This window comes from Fundulus heteroclitus, unplaced genomic scaffold (assembly GCF_011125445.2).
Source record: "Fundulus heteroclitus isolate FHET01 unplaced genomic scaffold, MU-UCD_Fhet_4.1 scaffold_79, whole genome shotgun sequence".
Classification (NCBI taxonomy): domain Eukaryota; kingdom Metazoa; phylum Chordata; class Actinopteri; order Cyprinodontiformes; family Fundulidae; genus Fundulus; species Fundulus heteroclitus.
Window position 1 is genome coordinate 980,646 of NW_023397241.1, and position 26,510 is coordinate 1,007,155.

Consider the following 26,510-nt stretch of genomic DNA (forward strand, 5'->3'; position numbering starts at 1 on the left):
CATGGACCCTTTTTGGCCATTAAAAAAATTGCTGATATAGCAATATAATCTTCAGAATAAAAAAAAAGAAGCATCCCCTGTCAACTTGCTATGTGATATTGGTTCCCAAAAGGAAGAACAAGGAACAAAATATGTAAAAAAAACATTGTGCCAAAGTGATTTATTAAATTTTTTGATCTGCTTTCTTTGTTCAGAGTGCAAAAGTATGTAACATTTAACAATCTTAACAAAATGATGTTAATGTAATTCATGTGTGATTTGTCATTGAGTAGTGGAAACCTTTTTGTTTGTGTTTTCAGGTTTGACTCTGTAATAAGATATAAAGACTTTAATGGTCCAAAGCCTCAGAGAATTAACAAGGTTGTCAGCAGTATCAACAAACACATCAGATTCACAGAGATGGATGGAGGCAGCACAAGTGCCGGTAGCCCCTTGCTGTACAAGGTAATCTTATCTAAACTGTTTTGACATTATTATTTTATTGTCCCATAACTTGCCTGTTTTAGTCAGTTTCGTACATGGTTTTCAGTGGCAAGATTTCAGCAGATTTTCATTTGACATATTCAGGTCTTGAGTACCAATATGGAGGACCAATCCTGCCATAATTCAGAATACATACAGAAATAAGTAAGACTCAAAAAATGAATAAATACAGGGCCAAAAGTAGCTAAAAATATTAAATTATGTGGTATTAAATGCAACACATTAATTCAAAGAAGATATTCAATAACTTTGGGAATTCCCGAGTACTCCTGATAACCTGTTGTTCCTTTGTCAGAGGAGAAACCTTTTTCAGCAGTGAGATTTTCATTAGTTGCCACCAGATGTTGTCGGTATGATCATGATAGTCACTGAAGTGATGGGTCTCTCTTAGAGTCAGCCGATGGGTATGCTGTGATTACCCAGGGTAGTCACAAATTGTTTGTGCAGTACATTTTTACAGATGAGCACAGGATTGATTAAAAATGAGTGTGATGCCAATCACCAGTTCTAAAACCTTCCATCTTCCGTACCACTGCATGTTGATTTTGGCTGCAAAGTGGATTGTTATTTCTTCTGGTACTCAGTACTTTTTTTAAGACAAAAATGAAAATAAATAAACGAATAAACGAAAATGCCAACCGGAGCTCACTAGTCAGGAAGACAGCAGTAGCCATGAAGCAGGAGGAAGTGCAGGGCTTACCCTGCACTTCCTCCTGAATTTAATAAGGGATTCAGGTCGGTTCAGTCCGCCCCATTCAGACAGTGATAGGCTACAGATGTCTGTAAATTTCAGTAAAATCTCAGGGTTTGGTTTTCCTGTGCAAATGTGCCACGTATAAAGCAGACGTAGGGGGATAATTTTTTCTCTCATGGGGTTTCCAGATGATGCAGTTTCAGGGTATCATGATGGAGTGAAAAGGTTTAGCGCAACAACAGGTTTTTACCCAGTATTGCCGCTGTCCCGACGTAGTAGAGTTTTACCGAATGCACATTCCCGGCCCCGTTGGAGTTGCAGTTCATACAAACCAACCCCCCAGGCAGAGATTCTGTGCTTAAAAAAATCAGAGACATCCCCAGTTTTAATTAGAGACATCCAATCTGGTCACCTTAAGAAGGAAATACACTGGCTGCGTAACATAAGCGGCGCAGCTTACAGACTTGTTTTGAAAAGCGTAAATTATTGTGGGATACATCCAGATGTAAACTTTCACACAGTATGTTGTTCTCCCATTTATTCCCTGCCTAAAAGGAATGTATACGCATCTATATATATTTGGGCTGTCAATCAATTAAAAAAATTAATCTAATTAATTACATACTCTGTAATTAATTAATCTAAATTAATCGCATATAATTTTTGCTGTGAAAGTATTTTAAATATTTAAATTCAAATGATTCAATGAATAATCAGCATTAGATACATTAAAGTATCGGCTGTATCTAATGCATTATCCGTTGAATACTGATAATGCATTTGGCCACCGGGCCGGACTAAATCGTTTGGCCAGCATTCACAGACTCGCTATCTGGACGGTATCTGGATGGTATCTGGCAATCTGATACCATCAACTTACTCTTAAAACGATCTTGTGATACATTATCTAAAGAAGAAAAATACGTCGAGAACTCGTCGTTTGCTCTGTTTGGTCTGCCACTGTGCTCGCCTTCTGCCTTCCAGTCCGGCGCGCAGGCATGAAAAACCCGGATGAAAACAATAGCAGTGAACTACCCTATACCAGGGCTTTTCAAATTCATTGAATGTGAGCCTCCCCTTGGAATAGGTAAAGATACCCACGCCACCCCCTCCACTCCCCCCCCCCCCCCCCCAACCACAAACCTACCCCACACAGGTCCCTGCAGTAAATGCATCTTTCTTTTGTGTTCCTAGAATGCTGTGTTTCAAAAACAACTGATAGCCCAACACATGTTTTTTTTATTGTATTTATTTTAACAAAGTACATTCATGTAAAAGGCCTATTCATAAAACATCCATCCAAATATTTCCATCTTACATGCTACTTTTACTGAAACATCACCGACAGAGGGCTTAGTTTAAAAATTGAGTCATTAGATCAAATTCATAAACAATTGTTTTCAACAGCAGACAAACTGAACTAAACAGATGCCAATGTCAAACTGAACTCACGTCAACAGGAGACATTAACTGAAATAATAATAACAAAGATAACCTGAATTTAACAGACGTCAACATATTCCATATTCCAATCTACTTTTTAGGCTAATTATACACAATTTAGACCTAGTGCTATTTTATTAGTTGTTATCTCTTATCTGATGTATTTCTAATGTTTGGCACTTTGTTTTACCTCGTGTAAAAGTGCTCTTTAAATAATGATGACCATGATGATTATGATCAGACTAAACTTTTCCATCACCTCCCAGAAGCTGGAAAGAAAAGAGACAAAAACATTTTGTCTCTTTTTCACACCTCACTTACTAACTCTAATATTTTAGTCTAAATACTTTAGCCTAAATATTTTAGGCTAAAATATGACACTTTTTATTTGTTTTTCTTCAATCCCTCGGTGATGTTTAGTAATTTCTGCCAAAGGCTGCAGCCTGCAGCATTTTGATTTAATTCATCTGAATGCAGTATTTGCAAGCCATACTCTGTTTGGATGGAAAAAAAACTGTCTGTGATCGGCTTTAACAGCCGAGGGAGCGCACAGCTGGTGTTGAGCTTGGAACGAGCAGGTGCGCGCAAGCAAAGTAGCGCGCGAGCAGAGATGGAACTCACCGCGAGGACAGTGGGTTGAGAAGAGTTTTTCAGACCGTGCTAGACCGGTTTTGAGCGTTAAGAGTTGTTTCACTGTGCGCTTGGATTGGTTCCTGCGCGCTCAAACAGAAGACACGAATATCGCTACACTGTTTCACAGAGTTAAGCAGCAGCGCTGTCTTTTTCTCTGTCTTCTCGCACCTCCCCTGTGACTCTTTGGCGCCCCACCAGGGGAGGCGCGCCTCACCGATTAATCTGCGTTATTTTTTTTAATCCGTCATTTCTTTTAAAATTAATTAATCAAAATTAACGCGTTATTTTGACAGCCCTTATATATATATATATATATATATATATATATATATATATATATATATATATATATATATATTATATAATATATGTATGTATGTATGTATATATATATATATATATATATATATATGTCTGTATATATATATGTATGTATATATATATATATATGTATGTATATATGTATGTATATATGTATGTATATATATATATATATATGTATATATATATATATATATATATATGTATGGATATATATATATATATATATATATATATGTATATATATATATTATATATATATATATATATATATATATATATATATATATATATATATATATATATATATATATGTATATATATATATATATATATATATGTGTGTGTGTGTATATTATTTTTTTTATTTTATTATTCCTTTATTTAACCAGGAAAAGTCCCATTGAGATTAACAATCTCTTTTTCAAGGGAGTCCTGGCCAAGATAGCGGCAAAAGATTACATTACAATTTGCATTACAGTTTACAATAACATCTATCTAAATTAGAATTTCATAAAACAGTTACAAACCATAGATCTCATTTCCAAACCTTTGAGCAATCGTTTAAAATGTCCAATCGGAATCAAATCCTTCAACTTCCAGTCTTTCTGAAGATTGTTCCATGCTGTGGGGGCAGAGTACATATATATATATATATATATATATATATATATATATATATATATATATATATATATATATATGTATGTGTGTGTGTGTGTGTATATATATATATATATATATATATTAGGGCTGTCAGTTTTAAGGCGTTAACTTTGTTAGATTATAACGCCGACAATTTTTTTGACGTACGTTAATTGCGCATCAAAACACAAACACCGTTCCTTATGATTTTTACCTGCAGCGCTCTCCAGACTTACCCTCGGCGCTTTCCGTTGTTCCAAGAATGCTATAATGCTAAAGACTGTAGCAAAACAGACCTGCGCTCACTGTTGCCAAATTCACATATTTTATGCGACTTTGAGCTTCTTTTTCCTAAAGTCGCTTGTAAATTTCATGAGTCGCAGGCTTGTTTCTGAAAGTGAAGTCACTTATTTGGGCTCTAACATAAATGACGATAAACACAAGTTATAAAGAGACCTGCTTGCGCTACCAGCTGAAATATCCCTCCACCTCATAATGCATTAGAGCGCATCCTCCTCTAGACTGACATAGGAGCCGACGGTAGTAAAGGCAGAAGGAGCAATGTTGCCCATATTTTCTGCAGTTTACGTTAACAATAACCGGTGATACCTGCTGAAAGTAGATTTTGCGGTGCAGATCACCATTTTGAGCAGAGATTGGTTATGGGGATGAGTTTTTACACCCTGATAATGTTGCAGAAACCCAACCCATAGAGCATACTTTAATACTTATTAATTATTTGTTTCTGTATTTGACAAACTAAGGCTGAATCACGTTGCCAAATGAAGTACTTGGAGTTTCAGTGTCAGCACATGCAAGTTATAAGCTCCTGGCCCAGTTGCAAGCAAAGTGTAAGACTCTGGAATGACCTGGAAATTTTAAACCTTTTTCCAGGCTTAAAAAAAATTTGTTTGAATGTGGATATAAACAGAATGCAAAAATATACAAAGAAATTATTGTTGGTGCGAAAGCTCAGGATTAGATGAGTGTGAGAGAGTGAAAAAATGAATAAAACTTATGTCCGTCCGTCTTCTTCCGCTTATCCGGGGTCGGGTCGCGGGGGTAGCAGCTTCAGTAGGGAGGCCCAGACGTCCCTCTCCCCGGCCACTTGGGCCAGCTCCTCCCGGGGAATCCCAAGGCGTTCCCAGGCCAGCTGGGAGACATAGTCCCTCCAGCGTGTCCTGGGTCTTCCCCTGGGCCTCCTCCCGGTGGGACGTGCCCGGAACACCTCACCAGGGAGGCGTCCAGGAGGCATCCTAACCAGATGCCTGAGCCACCTCAACTGGCTCCTCTCGACGTGGAGGAGCAGCGGCTCTACTCTGAGTCCTCCCCGGATGACTGAGCTCCTCACCCTATCTCTAAGGGAGAGCCCAGACACACTACGGAGAAAACTCATTTCAGCCGCTTGTAAATAAATATTTAATGCCGAAATAATTTTTTCCCTCCTAAACAAATATAGAAATGGTATTAAGCATTTACATATAAATTAATACATTTTACATTTAAATAAAGTCATGTGTTATGACTTATGACTTTATTAAATGTAAAATATTTCTGTAAAATATTGGTCTGCAGTTAGCGAGGTCCGATTATGTCTAGCACGGTCCGGTTAAGTCTGCTGACCATTTACACACAAGAGTTATCTCGGTTACCGAGCTCGGACTGCTCTCGGCTTGGTTAAAAAAGTGTAGTGTAAACGGGCCTATAGTCTCCTACAGGAGCCGGACAAGGACCCACTTTCTGTGTTAACAATGTTGCAGGTGCAAGAATGAACGGATCCATAGGGTCATACAGACTGTTTATAGTGGAAAGGATTCCACGCTGAGTGAATGCTTTCCTCTCCTCTTGAACTTGGTAAGTAAAACTGTCTGAATCCAAGTCCCACAGCAAACCCAAACTGTGTTGCATTGGCAGATTATCGGAATCAAGATCCAGGTCTTTCAGGTTTGTAGCATGATCCTCGCAGGAAAAAGCTTCCATAACTCTTTTACTGTTAGAGGCCAGTTTTTTTAGCTTGAGATTTAAAAAAAGCTAACATTTCCTGCGTCCTTCTCAGAAGGCTGATGGCATCCTCTGGAGAAGAAAGAGATTTCAGGCCATCGTCCATATAGAAATCACGGACAACAAATTGTCTAGCATCTTCTCCAAAATCCTTTTGACCGGCCTCTGCTGCTCTTCTAAGACAGTAAATAGCTACTGCGGGGGAAGGGCTATTTCCAAAAACGTGGACCTTCATGCGGTAATCTGTTACCTCTCCTTCAGGGTCGTTATTCTGAGAAACCGGAGAAAATTGCGGTCTTCCGGTTTCACAGTGAAACAGTAAAACATTTGGTGTATGTCTACTGAAAAGGCTATTGGTGCCTTTCTGAACCTCAGAAGAACCCCGATAAGGCTATTATTGAGGTCAGGTCCTGTCAAAAGTACCTGGTTTAAGGAAGGTCTGTTATGCTGTGCACTAGAGTCAAAGACAACCCTTATTTGAGATGGCTTTTTTGGATGAAAAACCCCAAAGGAAGGCAAATACCAATGCTCCTCGCCGGGTTTCAGCGGAGGTGCCTCTTCTGCATGCCCATTCCTAAAGATCTCTCCATAAAGTCGAAGAACTGCTGTTTCATCTCAGGTTTCCTTCTGAAATTTCGCTGCAGTGAATGGAGTCGCTTGAGTGCCTGTAAGCGGTTGTCTGGAAGCCGTGGTCACCATGTCCTGAAAGGAAGAGGATCGACCCAGTTGTTCTTTTCATCCTGCTATACTTCTCTGTCCGTGATAGTAAGGAATTGAATGTCCTCTATTGAAGGAGCCTCAAAATCATCATCCTTTGTTTGGTGAAAGACATCAACATTGGAGCCTGCACAAACGATGAAGCCTTTGTTTAAAGAAGAAACTGAGATTGGGTCATCAGTGATATCACTCTTTAACTGTGTAACTCTTTGGACCTGGCTCAAATAGAGAGGGGCGTCCATTTTTTAAGATGTTGGTGTAACAGGAGGTCACCACAGATGGCTTATGAACATCTCCAGTGCATACATCACCAACAATCACCCAACCCAAATCCAGTTTTTGGGCATACGGTGCTTTATGTGGGCCATTTACTTGTTTCCTAGCCTTATGTACTCTAATAATGTCTCTACCTAATAAGAGCACAATAGGGCTTGCTCCTCAAGCTGGGGGATATACTTTGCAAGGGGTTTCAAGTGGCTATGGTTCAGTGCCACTTCGGGTGTCGGGATTTCCGAATGATTATTTGGGATCTCGTTACACTCAATTAATGTTGGTAAAGAAAGCTGAATGCTGCCATCGTTAGCCTCGACCATGAAACCACAAGCCTGTCTACCTTCTGTCTACCTGGCTATCCCAGATACATTGAACAGATCAAAAAATGTATACCGTGCAAGCGATCTATTACTTTGATCATCCAATATTGCATACATCTTAATTGCAGCCTCGGGACAACCAGCAGGAAATACTTTCACAAGACTTATTTTAGAACAGGAACGTCTGGAGATCTCCTTGCCACGAATTTTGGTGCATGTCATGGAAACAGCCTTTTCCTTCTTGTCATTTATTCTCTCCCCGCCGTTCTCTGGTATAGGAGAGTCTGGGGTGTTCGACCACGGTGCAGTCCCTGAATGTAGGACTGTAACATGTTTTTTACTTCCACACTCTGTACATATTATATCTTCTTCACAGTTCCTTGCCAAATGTAGAGCTTTGCAACACTTAAAGCAAATCCCATATTTCTTTAGAATTGCCTTTCTTTCTTCAATGAGCATCCCCCTGAAAGTTTTACATTTAGAAAGAGGATGAAGTTTGTTGTGTAGCACACAATATTTGGCTGGATCATCTGTTATGATGGGTCTACTTGCAGATGGATCACTGGTTTGAGCAGAGCCACATTGCTGTCCAGGTAATGTCTTGGTAAAAACCCCGGTCTTCGGTACAGCAAGAGGCTTATGACCATCAGTTCTCAGGACTTGCCTATGGTGCTCAGTTGAATCATTATTCAATGTCGTCAGCATAAAACTAGGATCAGTCCTCATCTTTGCTTGATTACACACAAAGTTCACATATAAACTGAATGGAGGATAGAGAACCTTGTGTTCCTCTTTATATTGGAATCCAGATGTTAGCCACTTTTTTTGTAAATAGAATGCCAAATTCTGCACAACAGGGTTAATACCACATGGCGTGTCTAAGTAACTCAGACCTAATAGATCACCATCCACCTTAGCTGCCTCTATCTCCATTAACAAATCTCCAAGTTCTCTTAATTTGTGATGGTCTTTATTAGAGATTTTGGGAAAACTCTCCAACCTTTTGAACAAGGAGTTCTCAACCACCTCTGAAGCCCCATAACACTCATTTAGTCTATCCCAAACTGCCCTGAGTCCATACTCAGGGTAATTCACATGCATCGTTCTTATTCGTCTAGCATGTTCTGCTGAGTCTTTCCCCAGCCATTTAACTAAAAGATCGAGCTGTTCATTGGCTGAGAGGTTTAAATCTCTGATGGCACTCAAAAAGGATGCCCTCCAGGCCCTAAAGCATTCCGGGCGATCATTAAACTGTGTGAGACCTGTGGAGACTAGCTCACGTCGTGCAATAAATCTAACAAGGTCTGACATGCATTTACTTTCATCACATTGACTCATTTGCGGACCATCATTGGTGTAGCAAGCATTCTCTGACTAAGGCAAGTTGTCAGTCCTGTTTCTATAGTCTGTCCTACTGTAGAAAGTGTCTGTTGGATTATCCAAAGAATTTGTGTTTTGCTAATTTTTTGGCATAGATTTTCCATTTAATCTTGACTGCTTTGTGAAGTGGTGATTGGATCTGAGCTTGTGTTGTTATGGGAGGTTCGGGTTTTGGCTGAACTGGCAATGCCATTCCTGGTGCACAGATTATGTGGTTAGAGTCATGTATAGGTCCATATTGGGTTGGTTGCATTTAGGCATGCCTTCACTTTGGATAGCTCCCTCTACATATTCCTGTGTGCATGATTCTGGATCCTCATTATGAACGTCTATTTCACTGATGGTCTCACTATGCTGTTCCACAGCTGACTCTAAAACTTCTGCTTTAGCCTTTGCAGCTGCAGCCTTTTTCTGCGAACAAACTTTATCCAGTGAAGCCTCTAAATGTGTTTTTTGAAGCTGTGTTGATGCCTCAAGCTCTGCTTGTTGTATCCTCAGTTTAATTTCTTTCTCAACAAATGCTGCTTTTGCACGTGCCAATGCTGCAGCTGTTTTGCTGGCTGCCGAACTTGTAGACTGCGTAGACGAGCCTGAGATGCGTGATCTTGTTTTAAGAGATCCTGATGTGGAGCTTTTCCTTGACATGACTAAAGCACTTTGCTTACTTTTGATGAGCTGGGTTTTCCAGTTGACTAGTTCTTCTATGTAGAAGGTGGTCTGCCAGAAAGTGTTGTTATACTGTCATGTCCTCAACCTCCAGCGCCTTGCTGGAGTCGACATTCAGATAAACTCCTACTCCAACTGGCTTCAGTCAAGAGTCAACGCAAGGTCTCTTGTCTGTGTGGTCATTTTGGAGAGGAGTTTATCTGAATGTCGACTCCAGCAAGGAGCTGGATGTTGAGGACATGATAATTTAAATAATTAACTCGAGATTAATTGCAAATTAATCGCATAGTTTCTGAAAGTGTAAAAGCCTATTTGGTAATTTTAATATAGAATTTTGCAATAAATGACACTAGTAAAAAACATGCTTGTACATTTATTTTCAAGCACTTTTCAGAATTGGAATAATAACATCCTAGTGCCATAAAATGTTAAACTCTTGCCAATATTGAGTAAATCGCTAATCATAACGCCCTGATTTTTACGCAATTTGTAAACATATGTGTAAATAAATAAATATTTCATGCCAAAATATTTTGTTTGCCTCTTAAACAAAGATAGACATTGTATTAAACATTTACATATAAAGTAATACTAATTTTACATTTTAATAAAGTCACAAATTTTATTGTTCATTTTTCACTCTCTCGCACACCCATATAATCCTGAGCTTTCAAACCAACAACAATAATTTCTGTTTATATTTTCGCATTCTGATTCATACAGTTTTTTTCAAGCCTAGGAAAGGTTTAAAATTTCCAGGTCATTCCAGAGTCTTACACTGTGCTTGCAACTGGGCAGGAGCTTGATACACTTGAAAGAGAACTGTTTAGCACAGCTTCATGTGCTGACACTGGAACTCCAGGGTACTTCAGTTGGCATCGTGATTCAGCCGTAGTTTGTCAAATACTAAGGCTGAATTAGAGACTTAATAAACATTTTAGTATCGTTTATTGGTTGGGATTCTGCAATGTTATCAGGGTGTAAAAACTCATCTTCAGAACAAATCTCTGCTCAAAATAGTGATCTGCACCGCGTAATCTACTTTCAGCTGTAAACTGCAGAAAATACGGGCAGAGTTGCTCCTTCTGCCCTTACTTCTTCCGCTCCTATGTCATTCTAGAGGAGGATGCGCTCCAGCACGTATTGAGCGGAGGGATATTTCAGCTGTTTATGTGTCTATAGCGCAAGCAGGTCTCTTTATAACTCGTGTTTATCGTTTCTTATTTTAGAACCCAAAAAAGTGACTTCACTTCCAGAAACAAGCCCAAAAAACCGTAACCGCCACTCATGGAATTTACAAGTGACTTTAGAAAAAAGAAGCTCAAAGTCGCAAAAAATAAGTGGATTTGGCAACAGTCAGCGGGGGTCTGTTTTGCTACAGTCTTTAGCATTCTTGGAACTACGGAAAGTGCCGAGGGTAAAAATAACACAGTCCGGAGAGTGCTGTGGGGGAAAAAAACATTAGGAACGGTGTGTGTGTTTTGACGTGTGATTAACACACGTTAAAAAAATTGTCTGTGTTATGGTCTAACAAAGTTAATGCGTTAAAACTGACAGCCCTAATATATATGTGTGTACGTGTGTGTGTTCTCTGCTTTTAACCCATCCTCCTAGGGGAGCAGTGGGCTGCCATGTGCGGCGCCAGGGGAGCAATCGGGGGTTAAGGGTTTTGCTCAGGGGCCCAGAGTGCAGGCGCTGGGGATCGAACCGGGCGCTGCTCTAACCACTAGGTCAACACTCCCCATATATATATATATATATATATATTATATATATATATATATATTATAATATATTATAATATATATATATATTATAGTATGTTATGTCTGTGTAGTATAGTTATCGTTATATTGTCTGTATATGTCTATTATATGTATCTGTATCTTTTTTATATGTATATTATATCTTCTATGTTGTCTCTCTATACATTTCTCTATATCTATGTCTATGTATATATATGTATCTGTCTATATATCTCTATCTATCTCTATATCTATATATCTGTATCTCTATCTGTATATCTGTCTATGTCTCTGTCTCTCTCTATATATCTCTCTATATGTATCTGTCTATCTCTATGTGTGTCTATATCTATGTGTTCTGTCTATCTGTCTCTATATATCTATATCTATCTATCTCTATATCTATCTGTCTCTCTGTCTATGTCTATCTCTCTATCTCTCTCTCTCTATCTCTCTCTGTCTCTCTATATATCTGTCTCTCTCTATCTATGTATATATATCTCTCTGTCTGTATCTATCTTCTCTCTCTCTATCTCTATGTATCTCTGTCTATATCTGTATCTATATATATGTGTGTATATGTATATATATGTGTATATATATATATATAAATGATCTGCGTTCTTTTTTTTATCCTTTTTTTTTTTTAAATTAATTAATCGAAATTAACGCGTTATTTTGACAGCCCTAATATATATCTATATATAGATATATAGATATATATCTATATCTATATATATGTATGTATGTATGTATGTATGTGTGTTTGTGTATATGTAAGTTATTTGTAGACATTTTACACCACAGTTTAAATACAAGGATACTGTTTTATAGGCTCAAACCGTTCTTCAAAACAAGAAAAGGGAAACGGAGATGAAACATAAAAAAGAGGACAAGAAAATTAAGAGAAAAAACGATGAGCTTGTGGAAGAAGAGGGATACGATTCTGAATCCACTTCAGAAACTAAGATGATGGAGTACAATGTGTGCGACACCTCCTGTGACTTCACTGAAAGGTCTGTGGAAGAGCCAAGGGTGGAGGAGAATCCTACGAGATCGATAACTTTTAAAGTGAAACTGGACCTTGTTCCATCAAACATCCTTGAAGGTAATTAATTTTATTTTTATTAATGGAATATGTTGGTTTACTCTTCTCAAACTAATGCAATAGACTGTGAGCACACTTGCCAGGCAAGTAATAATTTAATGACATTTATTTTTATAATGAGGGAGGGTGTGATCTAAGGAGTTCAATAAGTTTATATTAAGGTGTGCATAACTATCCAGGTTTTATTCAAAAACCAAAAATCTTTATTGTCATTTTGTAACCATAATGAAATTTTGATGAGAGCTCAGAATACACATTTAATACACAGACACAAATCAGACATCCATAGAAAAACAAAGAATGAGCATTCTTAGAGAGCCTCAAAAATGCAAAAACACTCAAAAAGAAAATGCTAAATTTAAAGGCATACTATGCAACATTTTTCCGTTAATTAATGTGTTCATACCGTTTTGGATGATTAAATGAGTCATTTCAGGTCGAACAAAGGTTTTCTCGGCCGCCCTGGTGGTCTGTGGGGGAAATACCGTACAAGGTAAGAGTATTTTGGTGGCCGACATGTTAATAAAGTAGCGCCTGCTACCATGATAGCATATAGGCTATCATGGTAGCAGGCGCTAACATGATACCCTGCTACCAGGATAGACTACTCAAAAACATTTCAAATAAGACAAACATTAAACATATACCCATTCCTGGACGGTGATTGCAAACAACAACAAAAAAAACGGCCGACGCTGCCATGATCGCCGCGCAGGAAAAAAAAACAAAGCTTACCGTTCATCATCTCGGCCAGTTTTCCAGTCTTTTTAAGCCATCGAACCTCAAGCCATCGTTTGAGCTGAAGGTTGGTGTGTTCTTCAACAGTGCGACCAGTAATCCGTGCGCCTGGGACATCGTCTTGGGAAAGTTTAACGGCTGTAAAGTCGGTCATATCTGTTATCCGTGCGTTCTCTCCTGTATGCGTTCTCTCCTGTATGCCCTACCTAAGCGGCAAAAGGGGCGTTGCTCTTGAGACGGTGACGTCACGTGCGCGGTACCGCATTGCAAGAGCCCTTGGCCCGCACCCACAGGCTCAGAAGCCTTGTGCAAGACCGCGAGAGTCGGTCTTGCTTTACGGCGAGAACTCCATGTGTTTTTTTCCTGCCATTCACTATATCCACGCGCGAAAGCAACAACAAAGAGCCGCGTGTTAACGGCAAATAAACATGCAAGCATATCGAGTTTTTTTTATTATTTATTTAATATTTATTTATTATTTTTTTTTGGAATGTTGGTGAGGCGTTAGCGTGAGTTTGGCGAGGCGGCTGCCTCGCCAAGATAGCGCTGTGGGAAACCCTGATGTTCATACTTTCACTGTGTTAGTCATTGTTTGTACTGCCGTTTTTTCGACTTTTCGCTGCGTTTGCCTGTCTGCTAAGCTCAAAACAACCGCGCCTGGCTTGACGGAGAAACCAGAACAGCTGAGCATCTTTATGACAGTGCACTTTTACTTTCGCCCTTTGGGGGGAGCCTCGCTGGAAAATCAACCCCGGTTGCATAGTATACCTTTAAAGTTAAGCTGTACAGCAGAAAATAAACCCTTATAAGAAGGACAAATATAATGTGCAATTGTTGACTGAATTTAGGGCATATTCAGATAAAAAAATGTGTTCAAACTAGAACAATATATCAAACTAGGGGTGGGCCTTCATAGCTTTGGGAAATAAGTTGTTTTTAAGTCTATTGGGTTTTGATTTAATGTCCCTGAATCATTAACCTGATGGAAGTGGGACAAACAGTGCATTGCCTGGGTGGGTTGGACGTGTGACGTGTCGAATCCTTTGTAGATCCCTTTTCTTTCTTAAATGGTCAATATTAAGGTTTAATAACATTTTGGATTGACTGAAAGCACTGGAGTTGTTGAGTAGTGAAATTAATCCTTAAAATCACAATTTGCCTGGTTCTCACAGTTTAGTTGAATACATACTGTTTCAGTGTGATAATTATTCTTCTGATCGTGTACACCTTTGTAGGGCAGAGGGTGAATCGTGTGAAAAAGAACCGTAAAAGAAGAAAAAAGCAGCAGGTCCCCGCAGAGATGGCAGCTGATCCGGAACTTGCTAAATACTGGGCTCAACGGTACAGACTCTTTTCCCGCTTTGATGAAGGGATCACGCTAGATCGAGGTGAGTCTACATATCTGGCACATGTCAGAAAGCAGTTTTAATGTGTTTGGGATCACTGTCCTGTGGGAACATCCAGTTGCATTTAGTTAGTCTGATTATTTCAAGGGTAACTCGCATCGATGTAAAAGCATAAGTAGGCCTGTCACGATAACAAATTTTTCTGAATGATTAATTGTCTGAAAAATTATTGCGATAAACTGTAATATTGTTTGAAGACCTTTTTGCACTGATTTAATGGAAATTACTTAATAATGTTTGCGATTTCCTGCCAAAGATAAACACACTTTACACTGGAACTGGTTAACAAAATAAAACGAGAAATAAAAATCAAATGGACTCTCAGTCTCTGTTAACTAAAAATACACTTGAATAAAAACTAAACACAAGATAAAACCATGGTGGAAATAAAAACTACATTCAACCAAAAGAGTACAGATAATGAAGTCTGTATATCATTAGATTTTAAAAAAGATAGGCAAAACTGCCATTTTATTAAAAAAAATGCAAAGTAACAAAAGCAGATTCTTAAATAAGACTAGATGCCTCAACAATCTTTAAGCAGATCTGTAACTACTTTAGTCAGACAGATTCCGAGCAGGAGTAGCAATGTGTCCAGCTGTACCAAACATTCTCTCTGAACTGGTGCTTGTTGCACAAATACACATGTATTTTTTGGCCAAGTTTGCCATCAAAGGATTCTTTGATTGTCACACCACCACATCAAGGGATCACAAGAGGCATCAATAGCATCTTCTTGAAGGAACTTTGTCAGTTCTGCATCAGCCTGTTCTCTTTCTGGATATGTAGCCTGTGTCTGAACTGTCCAGTCTGCAGCTATATAGTGAATGGTCAAGCTCATATAAGGGGTGTCATATTTGAACTTGACCACATATCCGACGTAGCAGAGTAAAATTAAATGTTTTGTATCTCCTTCAGTATGTCCTCTTTAATACTGCTGTACATTTGTGGAATTGCCACTTGTGATATGTATGTTTTACATGCTGCAGAAGTACAAAATGATGTGCGCTGACTACCTGATGCGATAGTCCACTCCTCCTTCCTCCTCATTTTTCCCTTCCTAAAAAAAATTAGGAAGGGGAGGGGTCAGTGGATAGCACCGGAGTTAAGCCTTTTCATCCAGCGTCATCAATAGAAACAGAAAAACACAGGCAGAGACGATATAGACGATAAATTAAATGACGCGGATAGTTTTTATTTATCGTGCGATTAATTGATTTATTGATTATCGTGACAGGCCTAAGCATAAGTCTTCCCCAGACAAATTAAAAAAATTCTAGCAAAGTGGGCGGGGTTGAGTGTGGGGTGAGGAGCAGGGCTACATTCAAGACGAGGGAAAGCAGCAGCTGACTTAATTTGCCATATTGAATCGACGAGTGTAAAGAATGATGTTGGTAGTTACCCCATAGATTGGTCTTTTGGGTTGTAGGTTTAGGATTTTTGACCCTCCTCGTCATTGGAAGTTGAAGGAGTATGATAGGTTTATTTTAATCTCCTAACCTATAAAGAGAAAGATCAGACAGAGAGTGTAAGTTTAGGTTTTTGCAAAAAAGAGAGTGAGAGAGCCGTTAGAAATCTAGCAGAACACCAAGGTGTCTCTCCAAGGTTTCTCTGCTCAACTCCGAAGGCACTTCTCCATGCAGGCTTCTTTTATTTAGATCCTTCAGGAGGCGGTTACATTGACTCACAAGTTCCTGCGTGTGACATAAGTGACAGTCAACTCCTTAACTGGGCTTCCTTTCTACTGTCTTCTTATCATAATCAGTTCTAGCTAGCATATGATGCTCCTTTGGGGATGCAGCAGTAATGAGTTCTCCTTCCTCCCAAGGGTCAAATAATCACATTTTATCTCCACACATACATGTCCACAAGCAGACAGCCACAAGACTATAAGTATGTAATATGGTAATGGATTAATAAATCCAACATTTCCCTCCTGTTTATCGTTTTATATACAACAGTTAATGGCAATATCAATTCACCCAACTTGTACCACTTATCACATTTTCAGCACAGTTTTCACAATTTTTTCTGTTCTGTCTCTTTTTTCTGTTCTGTCTCTCTTCGAGGTCAGTCATGTTTTTCTCTCCTCTCCTGCTTCTGCTGCTATGTCTTGTCTTTCTGAGCACTTCATATCAACCGAACTCTGAAAAACATGGATCTGGTAAGCTGGTCTCTCAATGCTATTGATCAAATTTTTTCGACGGGTAGGCAACGAAAGGGGGACCCGTCCGGTCCTGATTTGACTCATTTTGTGGGATACACCCTATATTCTTGCATGGAAAACGATGTGTCTTTCGACTTTGTCATTCCTGGACGTTTGAAACGTTCGCATGTTTGGATTCAGGATACTTGGATTTCTACTTATTGGATTTGGTGGATTTTTGATGTATCAGCAAATACAGCGGATATCGGTAGCCATTTGGCCTTGATCAGGCTGCCAGCTGCATATGACACGCTCACTAAGGCGGTGAACGAATAGTTCTGGAAGGTGGAGGAGCAGAGCCGAAAAGCTGGATGTACTGGCATGCAGACTGGCTTCGGTGGTTGAACTCAAAGGGGTTATGGGATAAAATCTGGAAGTGAAGCGTGGAAAAGCCCAACAATTTGGAAAATTGGATTTCACCATTTGGAGCCAGCAAAAGACTTAAAGATGACAGGAAAGGCAGTGCAGCTTGTCTCATAACAAATAACATATTTGGATTATGCCCACCCTATCTAATCACTCCTGAATTGTTATGGCTGAGAATGCTCAGAACTCTACCCTGCTACCCCCTCCCCCGCTGACACCTGTAGATGCTTTCTGAACTGTTGGCCGGCTGATAACATCAAGGACAATGGCCTCTGGAGAGTGTTCACGGAAATATAAACACTCTCACCCAAACAGACACACATTACTGATGCTCATATAAACTGATGAACTTACACGCGACTAGTCTCAAATGTTTACCTTCTGCTATATGTGTCTCGTCTTATTTGTGCTTTTTGTGCAAGAGGTTTTTTGATATCTCAAACTGTATCCTGTTATAGGATAAAGTATGAGTTATGTTTTTTTCCCTCCGACCTTCCTTTTTTTGGTGGCCTCTATCTTTTCACAGAGTAATGGCAGCGCCATGTGGGCACCGTGTAAGACGGTTCCTTGGCAGCAAGGCCTCAGTAAATCGTCTCCCCCTGAAATGTTTGTGATGTTTGTTTGTTTATGTTATGGCGATTGTACTGAAACAACAATTTCCCTCTGGGATTATTAAAGTATTTCTGATTCTGATTAAATTGCACAATTAAACTGCTGTATCTGGTTCAGGAGGTTGCTCCTCTCTCAACATTTGGTACTGTAACATAACATTCCCAATGGTAAGGTGACCAGATTTCTAAAATCAAATCTGGGGACATTTCTTGCTCGTGGTAAAAAATCAATACATCTAATCAAGATGAAATTAGGAAACGGGGACAGTAATGGTTTCATTTATTTTTACATGTTTATTAATATTTAAACAATAAAAATCAAGTGTAAAAGACAGGAATGTGCCTCTCCAGACCTTTAGTGCATCCTAAGATTAATAAAATCAATAAATAGTGTTTATTAATAGAAACTAGAACTGTGTCTCTGGGTTGGGGAAAAGTGGTTTGAGTGGAGGGGTCCAGAGTGGTTAGCAGGGTTTTCCAATTTTGTGGGGCTCAAAGAGCTCTGCCACCACCTAAGGGGAAAGTGACATGCGAAAAAGAAAAACCAGTAAATACAAACATTTAGCCTGTGGCTGTCTGTGGAGACAGAGCCCCCCAAATTTAAAAAAACTGCAACAAATACTCATTCTGTTCACATCTACATACCTATGAAAAATAGGTTTTTCTGCGTTAACATCAAAAAGTAGCAGTCAGGTCCGCTGGTAAAGGATGATATATGTTTCTTACTGTCAACTGACCACATAAGGGTTCTGTGCATCACAAAGCAGATTTATTTCTCCCACTAATGGGCTATAAGCACATAGAGCACATAGTGCATAGAGCCTGTTTGGGACAAGACATTGTCCAATGGATTGTGGTGATGTGAGGTGAAACAAAGGCACAGACTTGGAAAACCCCTTTACATGAATGCAAGTGATTGTGTGTGTAGTGCAGCATGAGCATGTATAAACTTACATAAAGTGTGTATAACTACATTATGTGTATGTGTATGGTAGTAGTTGATGTGCCAGTATATTGTTTGCTCCTTTAAGGTGAGTTAACTCCGGTCAGTGAGTCGCTAACATGAGATCATCTCTGGTTTCTTCAAGGCCTTCTGTGTCTGAAGAGCCATCAGCCACGGTATCCAAAGATCTGGATAGAATAAGAGGAGAAGAGGATATATTATGTGCAGAACAGAAATTTTTAAAACACAAGAAAAAATAAATAAACTAAACTGCCTCTTTATTGTGCCACAGCTAGGGAAGTGCAGTGAAACTCATGTTCAGTGCAGAGACTCAGAAAGAGTTTATATCCTCAGAATATTGGGCTTCTCAGCTCAAACCTGAGTATATCATGTCAGAGCTTTATCACTTGAACTTTATTAATACTCTAAGTAAATATTTCTCCCTTCTCGTCAATCATTCTTTACATCAATATTCCTATTTTCCTCCACTCTCATTTAATCTCCTTTCTGTCTTCCTATCTTTTTCCTCTCTCCTCTTGTATCAATCTTACATTATTCTAAAACAGAGACATTATATATTTAAAATCACTTCCAAAAACATTAGAATGTACAACATGAAAACGTCCTATTATTATTATTATTATTATTATTATTATTATTATTATTATTATTTCCTCCGATTAAATACAAAAAATGCTAATTACCACAATACTAGGAGCTACAAGCAAAAACAACATAATAAATGAACATTAAACAGGCATTTATCTCTTCCTCCATTATTCTCAGATCATGTAAATATTTTCTCATTCATTTCTCCTGTTACTGACTCCTATTTTTTCATGAGGAACTTTCATAAATCCAAACTGAGCAGTAGAAAAGCTAAACCTAAGCCTGGAAGTCTATGCTCATAAATCACAACCATAAATCAGCAAAACAACTTGTAATAACTCTACTAATAACTAACTATCTGAAATATAAACTAAAGGTCACCAATCAGTTCTAAAACATCTTTAGACAAGCTGTTGACATTATGAATGTTTTTATGCTCTCATTTGTTGTTGTTTTTATCATTATTGGATTATTGTGTGTCACATCACATGACCTGTCTAATTTAAGACACTCTTGTTCAATAAAGGGTGTGTCCTTCAAACAAAGGAGGTTCACCATGAAAGCCACAACCTGTGTGAGTCTCATGATGTCACGTTGAATGCTGTGCTAAAGAATGACTCTGCTAACAGGTTATGGGCCCAGGATCAATGAAGAAACGGGTAAATGTCCCGACAGACAGTGAACACCCGCTGTGTAAGTAAACAAGGAAAATGAACAGAAGAGAAAAGACTTGCCGCACAGCCGCTGGTCAAGGCTTCTCTTTGATGGAGACGAGAAAAATTACGAACTGTGGGAGACAAAGTTTTTGGGACATCTTCGATTGCAAGGGCTGAAAGAGACAATTTTGATGAAACCCCCCGATGAGGACGATGAAGAGGAAGACGCAAAGAAAAACGCTGAGGCGTACGCAGAGCTCATTCAGTTTTTGGATGACAAAAGTCTATCACTCGTCATGCATGATGCAGCAGACAACGGACGTGCAGCGCTTGGAATCTTGCGGGCACATTACGCCGGAAAAGGAAAGCCCAGAGTGATTAACCTGTATACCGAGCTGACTTCACTGCAGAAATCACCCTGTGAGACAGTGACGGAGTACATCATCAGACCTGAGACCGCAATCACCGCGTTAAGGAGTGCAGGTGAGGAGCTGAGCAATGGACTTCTGATCGCCATGGTCTTGAAAGGACTTCCAGGTATATTTAAGCCATTTGCTATTTATATCACTCAAAGCGAAGATGGTGAGAACTTGACTTTTGCAGAGTTTAAGACAAAACTCAGAAGTTTTGAAGACATTGAAAATATGCGTGCCACAGTATCTGAGGACAATGTGATGAAAGCTAAGGCACATTTTGGCACGAAATACGCACCAAGAGGTGCAAATGATCCTGGAGCAGGAAGTTGTGACATTGTGTGTTTTAAATGTGGGAGTAAAGGCCACATAAGCAGAACCTGCCAGCGAAAGCAATGGTGCAGTTACTGTAAGAATAACAATCACAGCAACGCAACCTGCAGACGGAGAAAACAACGAGACAACGCACGGAAAGTAGCCCAAGAGATGGGCGGCGACAAACAGTTTGCTTTCCGGGTGAGCGACGCTGACACGCGAGTGGACGACATCAACAGGACAGGTCTGATGGTGGACGCTGGTGCGACATCGCACATAATCACCGACATCAGGAAGTTTCGGAAGCTTGATGGGAGTTTCCAGGCCGAGACGCACTGCATGGAATTAGCAGATGGATCAAGGTGTCTTGGGGTTGCTAAGCAACGAGGAGACGCGGAAGTGTGTTTGATCGACAGTAGAGGTCGACGTCTTAAAACAGTGCTGAGGAACGCATTATACATCCCTTCATATCCGCAAGACATCTTCTCAGTGAAAGCTGCAACATCCAGCGGAGCAACGGTGATCTTCAAAGAAGGAAAGAACGTTCTTCTCAGAGGCAATACCAAGATCCCCATTCACGTATGTAACAAATTGTATTACTTACAAACTATGGACAATGAATGTGGTGATCAGTGTAAAAAATGTTATGACTTACAAAGTAGGCATGAGATTCTTGGACATTGCAATTTCAGAGATGTACTGAAGCTAGAAAATGTTGTTCAAGGCATGGAAATTAAAGGGAAAGGTGAACCGAAGCCATATTGTGAAGTTTGCACAAAAGGAAAATTTGTTCAAACTAGGAACAAGGAGCCAGATGCAAGAGCTAAAGAACCGCTAGCAATGGTCCACACAGATTTAGCAGGACCTATAGACCCAATGTCCAAAGATGGTCACAGATATGCATTATCCTTCACAGATGATTATTCCAGTGCAGTCTTTGTATACTTTTTAAAAAACAAGAGTGACACAGTACAAGCTACTGAAAAGTTTATTGCTGACATGGCTCCATATGGAAAGATAAAATGTATGAGGTCAGACAATGGTACAGAATTCACAGGAAAAGAGTATCAGACATTACTGAGCAGAAACGGTATCAGACATGAGACCTCTGCACCATATTCTCCACATCAAAATGGCACGGCAGAACGAAATTGGAGAACTTTGTTTGACATGGCTAGATGTATGTTAATTGATAGTGAGATACCAAAAATGTTATGGACGTATGCAGTTAAGACAGCTGCTGTAGTGCGAAATAGATGTTTTAATAATCACACAAACCAAACGCCTTATTTCATGTTGACGGGCAGACAGCCTAACATTTCTAGGATGCACAAGTTTGGATATGTTTGTTACACTTACAAACAAGAGAAAGGGAAGCTGGATTCAAGGTGTGAAAAAGGCATTTTTATAGGATATGACAAGAATAGTCCAGCCTATATTGTGTACTATCCAAACAGCAGGAAAATCCAGAAACATAGGCTTGTGGATTTTGTATCCAGAGAGAAAAATGAGAAGGATGTAACTTTGGATGATGATGATTTGATTAGAATTAATCCCAGAGCAACCAAAACTTCAAAGGCTGATCCAGAAAACGTTTCTGACCATAAAATGAGCACAGAGGAAGAACCAATGGCGAGTACCAGTGACACAACAAGACAGGAAGAACCTGAGGGGCGATACCCTGTCAGAGAAAGAAAGAAACCAGGTTATTTAGATGACTATGTGTGTGGCATTGATGATGAAGAACAGATAGCTAACATTGATTATTGTTACAGAATGATAAGTGGAGTACCTCAAACCTATAAGGAAGCTGTAACATCTGTAAATGCAAAAGAATGGGTTACGGCAAAGGATGAGGAAATGCAATCATTAAAGGACAATGTTACTTTTACCCTGACCAATTTGCCTGAGGGTAAAACTGTAGTGGGTGGTAAATGGGTATATGCAATCAAAAAGAATAGTGATGGTTCAGACAGATATAAGGGTAGATATGTTGCTAGAGGATTCAGTCAAAAGAAAGGTATGAACTATGATGAAACTTTTTCAGCAACTGCTAGCATGACAAGCATCAGAGTGTTGATGCAAAAGGTGGCACAGGAGAACATGTTTGTTCACCAGATGGATGTAAAGACGGCATATTTACATGCCCCAATTGAATGTGAACTTTATATTGAACAACCAGAGGGCTATAAGAAGGAATCTCAAGAAAATAAGAGACTGGTGTATAAACTGCAAAAATCTCTTTATGGACTTAAACAGTCAGGCAGGAACTGGAACAGAATGTTGCATGACTATTTATGTGAAATCAAGTTTGCTCAAAACCCTGCTGATCATTGTGTTTACACAATGATTACTGATAATGAAACTGTATTTATTATTATATGGGTCGATGATTTGATTATTGCTGCCAGTGATACGAATATCCTTAGAGATATAAAAGAAAAACTTGACTCAAAATTTAGGATGAAGGACTTAGGAAATTTGACACATTTTCTTGGCATTGACTTTGAAAAAAATGCTGAAAGTATTAAAATGTCACAGTCAAAATATGTGAAGAAAATACTGGAAAAGTTTGACATGCTGAACTGTAAGCCACAAATTACCCCCTTGTGAGCAGAAACTTAACTATGCTGATAATGCTGAAGTAATGAATGATGTCAGAAAATACAGGGAGGCAGTAGGAAGCTTAATCTATTTGTCAACATGTACAAGACCAGATTTAAGCTATGTTGTAAGCAAGCTGTCACAGTACTTTGCAAACCCAACCACAGAACAGTGGAAAACTGTAAAGCATGTTTTTAGGTATCTAAGAGGCACACAAGATAAAGTACTATGTTTTAGAAAAGGTGCCTGTGATAACCTTATATATGCATACAGTGATGCCGATTGGGCAGGTGATGTAACAGATCGAAGAAGTACAACAGGTTACTGTATGAGTCTAAATAGAGATGGTCCGTTGGTCTCGTGGAAGACCAAAAGACAGCCTACAGTATCTCTATCTACATGTGAAGCAGAGTACATGGCATTAGCTGTTACTGTACAGGAATGCTTATACTTGAAACAACTGTTGTTCAACATGGACGCTAAGGATTATTTAGCTAAGATTTATGAGGATAATCAGGGTACCATATCCTTAGCCAAAAATCCTGTGTATAGACAAAGATGTAAACATGTTGATATTAAATATCATTTTGTCAGATCAGTTGTAAATGAAGGAAAAGTCATTCTAGAGTCCTTCAAACAAAGGAGGTTCACCATGAAAGCCACAACCTGTGTGAGTCTCATGATGTCACGTTGAATGCTGTGCTAAAGAATGACTCTGCTAACACAAGCCCTTGTTGATCCCTGGAGAACCAGCGTACTAGATTAGCGCCTTACAAAGAGTTTTCAATCATTCTGTTACTTTTTATCTGAGTGTCTTTTACTCATGTGAGCAGCAACTCGTGGTCTTGTCTTACTTTTTATTGATTATTTTTTAACCTGGAAAAAAAAAAAACATTTCTCACAGGATCAGCTTGATCCAAATAAAATGAATCGATTAACACACTTACCATAACACAGCAGCTCCCCATCAGTTGCCACCAGTTGACGACTTTCCACTTCTTCTTCTTCTGTTTTAAAAGTGGTGCGCTCGTCTTCTTCTTCCTCTTCGTGCTTTAATGGCATCTGACATCCAAAAGGATCGTTACCCGCCATCTAGCGGTGCGCTCTGTTCCTCGTCTTTATATTATCAGCAGCGCAACCAGCTACCGCAACACATATTCCCCTTCGTTAAAATCGGGGACATTTCCGGGGACAGCTTTAGCCGGGGACAGGTGGTCCAAAACGGGGACGTCTGGTCACCCTACCCAATGGCTTTCATTGATTTCAAACATGGAAAAATGCATATTGTAAATATACAAAAGAGAATCAAAATCATAATGAGGGGGTTAATATTTTTAACAACAGGTGCCACCATGGTCCAGAAGTTAACCAAGACATGAGATCCCAACCTTGCGGGATATTGTCCTGTGCCATTGCATGTTGAAAGTCCCTTAGAGCTGACATTGCTTGTACTACATGTGTCTCATTTGGATCTGAAATGTAACTAGAACTGCAAGCAGTTATTAACGGGTTCCAAGCCCACGCACCGCGCCCATTGAGCATGTTCCTGGACTTCAGTGTTCAACACCCTCATCCCACAGCATCTGGTGGAAAAACTGGAACATCTGGGCTTCAGCACACCCCTTCACCACTTCCTCACCTCCTGACCACTGTCGGTCCGGGTCTGACAAACCACCTCTGATGTCATCACCCTCAGCACGGGCTCCCCTCAGGGCTGCATCCGGAGCCCCTTGCTGTTTACTCTGATGAGACACGACTGCACCCCCAGGTTCACCCCCAATCACATCATGAAGTTCGCAGATGACACAAACTCATCAACAGCTCAGCTGTGGAGGTGGTTAGCAGCACCAAGTTCCTGGGGGTGCACATCACGGTCAACCTCACCTGGTCAGTGAACACCACGTCACTGGTGAAGAGGGCGCAGAAGCGCTTGTACTTCCTGCACAGGATGAGGAGAGCCCACCTGTCCCCGCACATTCTCACAACCTTCTACAGAAGTACCATAGAGGGCATTCTGACCAGCTGTCTCTCTGTGTGGTGTGGAGGCGGCAGCACCTTCCGACTGGTGGAAAACAACGGTTGTCAAGCTTCTGAAGTTTGCGCACGACACCACTCTCCTGGGATTTATCTCTGATGGTGACGAGTCCGCCTACAGCTGGAAGGGTGACCATCTGGTGACCTGGTGCAGGGAGAACAACTTGGAGCTCAACGTTGTAAAAATAGTGGAGATGGTTGTGGACTTCAGGAAGAACTCAGCCCCAGCTACCCCAACACCCTCTGTGACTAAATATAATATATTTCAGTCGTCAGTCAAGTCAAATTATGTTGCGAGTTCAGTTGTTTTTTTCTTTTCTTTGTTCAGTGGTGCGTGTTGTTACCACTGGCAAGTTCACGTCAGTAAGAAGAATGGAGTTTGTCAATGGAGGTTCAGTTCTGCTTGGGGCACAGGCTCGCCATGTCCTTTCAGAGAGAATCCATGGAATCTGATCCAGCTTTTTGATCAGCAACAACAAAAAAACCTAGCCTGCACACGATATTATTATTGCATTCAGCTAAATAAACTCACTTTATCAATTTTTACAGCATTGTTTTTTCTTCATTCCTCACATTAACATTGCGATGTTTTACATGCACTTTACATTTTTTTCCCAACTCAAAACACCGGAATCATCTTTAACACATGTAAAACAAAAATATAAAATCCTTTTTAATTATGAAACTATGACCTGTAATTTAACAAATTACAGCATAGGTTTTTTTTAATCCTCTTCCAAGTCTTTGTAAATCATGAGATGAAATACAGTTATCACCTTACCAAAGAGCATGAAATCCTTCTACATCCAATACTCTCCTTCATCATCCATTGTATGGACGAAATCCAGCGCTGAACACAGAGAAATGTCGGACTGGATCAAATACTGCATGTGTGATGGGTTCAAGTACCTCGCTCAAGCTATTTAACTAAGATGTAAACGAGGTTTAAAATGTCTACTGTTTAGTTTGATAATAATGAACAGTCATAATTTTAATTTACATGAAGTATGTTTGAACTAGAAGAATTAACAGTGGGATGTTGATAAACTGACTGTATATTTGTATTGTAGTGCTTAACCATAGATTTACTTCTGAGGTCAGCTTGCAGTTAGTTGACCTCCACGCATATATATACATATATATGTATGTGTGTGTGTATATTATATATATATATATATAT

General features: G+C 39.5%; 1 protein-coding gene across 2 annotated transcripts in view; it reads left to right on the forward strand.

The window, feature by feature from the left end:
- The window catches only part of LOC105922322 (trimethylguanosine synthase), a 351,997-nt gene that overhangs the window by 14,222 nt on the left and 311,265 nt on the right, over window positions 1-26,510 (forward strand). For both annotated transcript variants that reach the window (XM_036134309.1, XM_036134308.1), the window contains exons 5-7: window positions 300-444; window positions 12,156-12,429; window positions 14,403-14,555. In XM_036134309.1, the coding sequence (XP_035990202.1) occupies window positions 300-444; window positions 12,156-12,429; window positions 14,403-14,555 (572 nt within the window). The remainder of the gene's footprint in view (window positions 1-299; window positions 445-12,155; window positions 12,430-14,402; window positions 14,556-26,510) is intronic.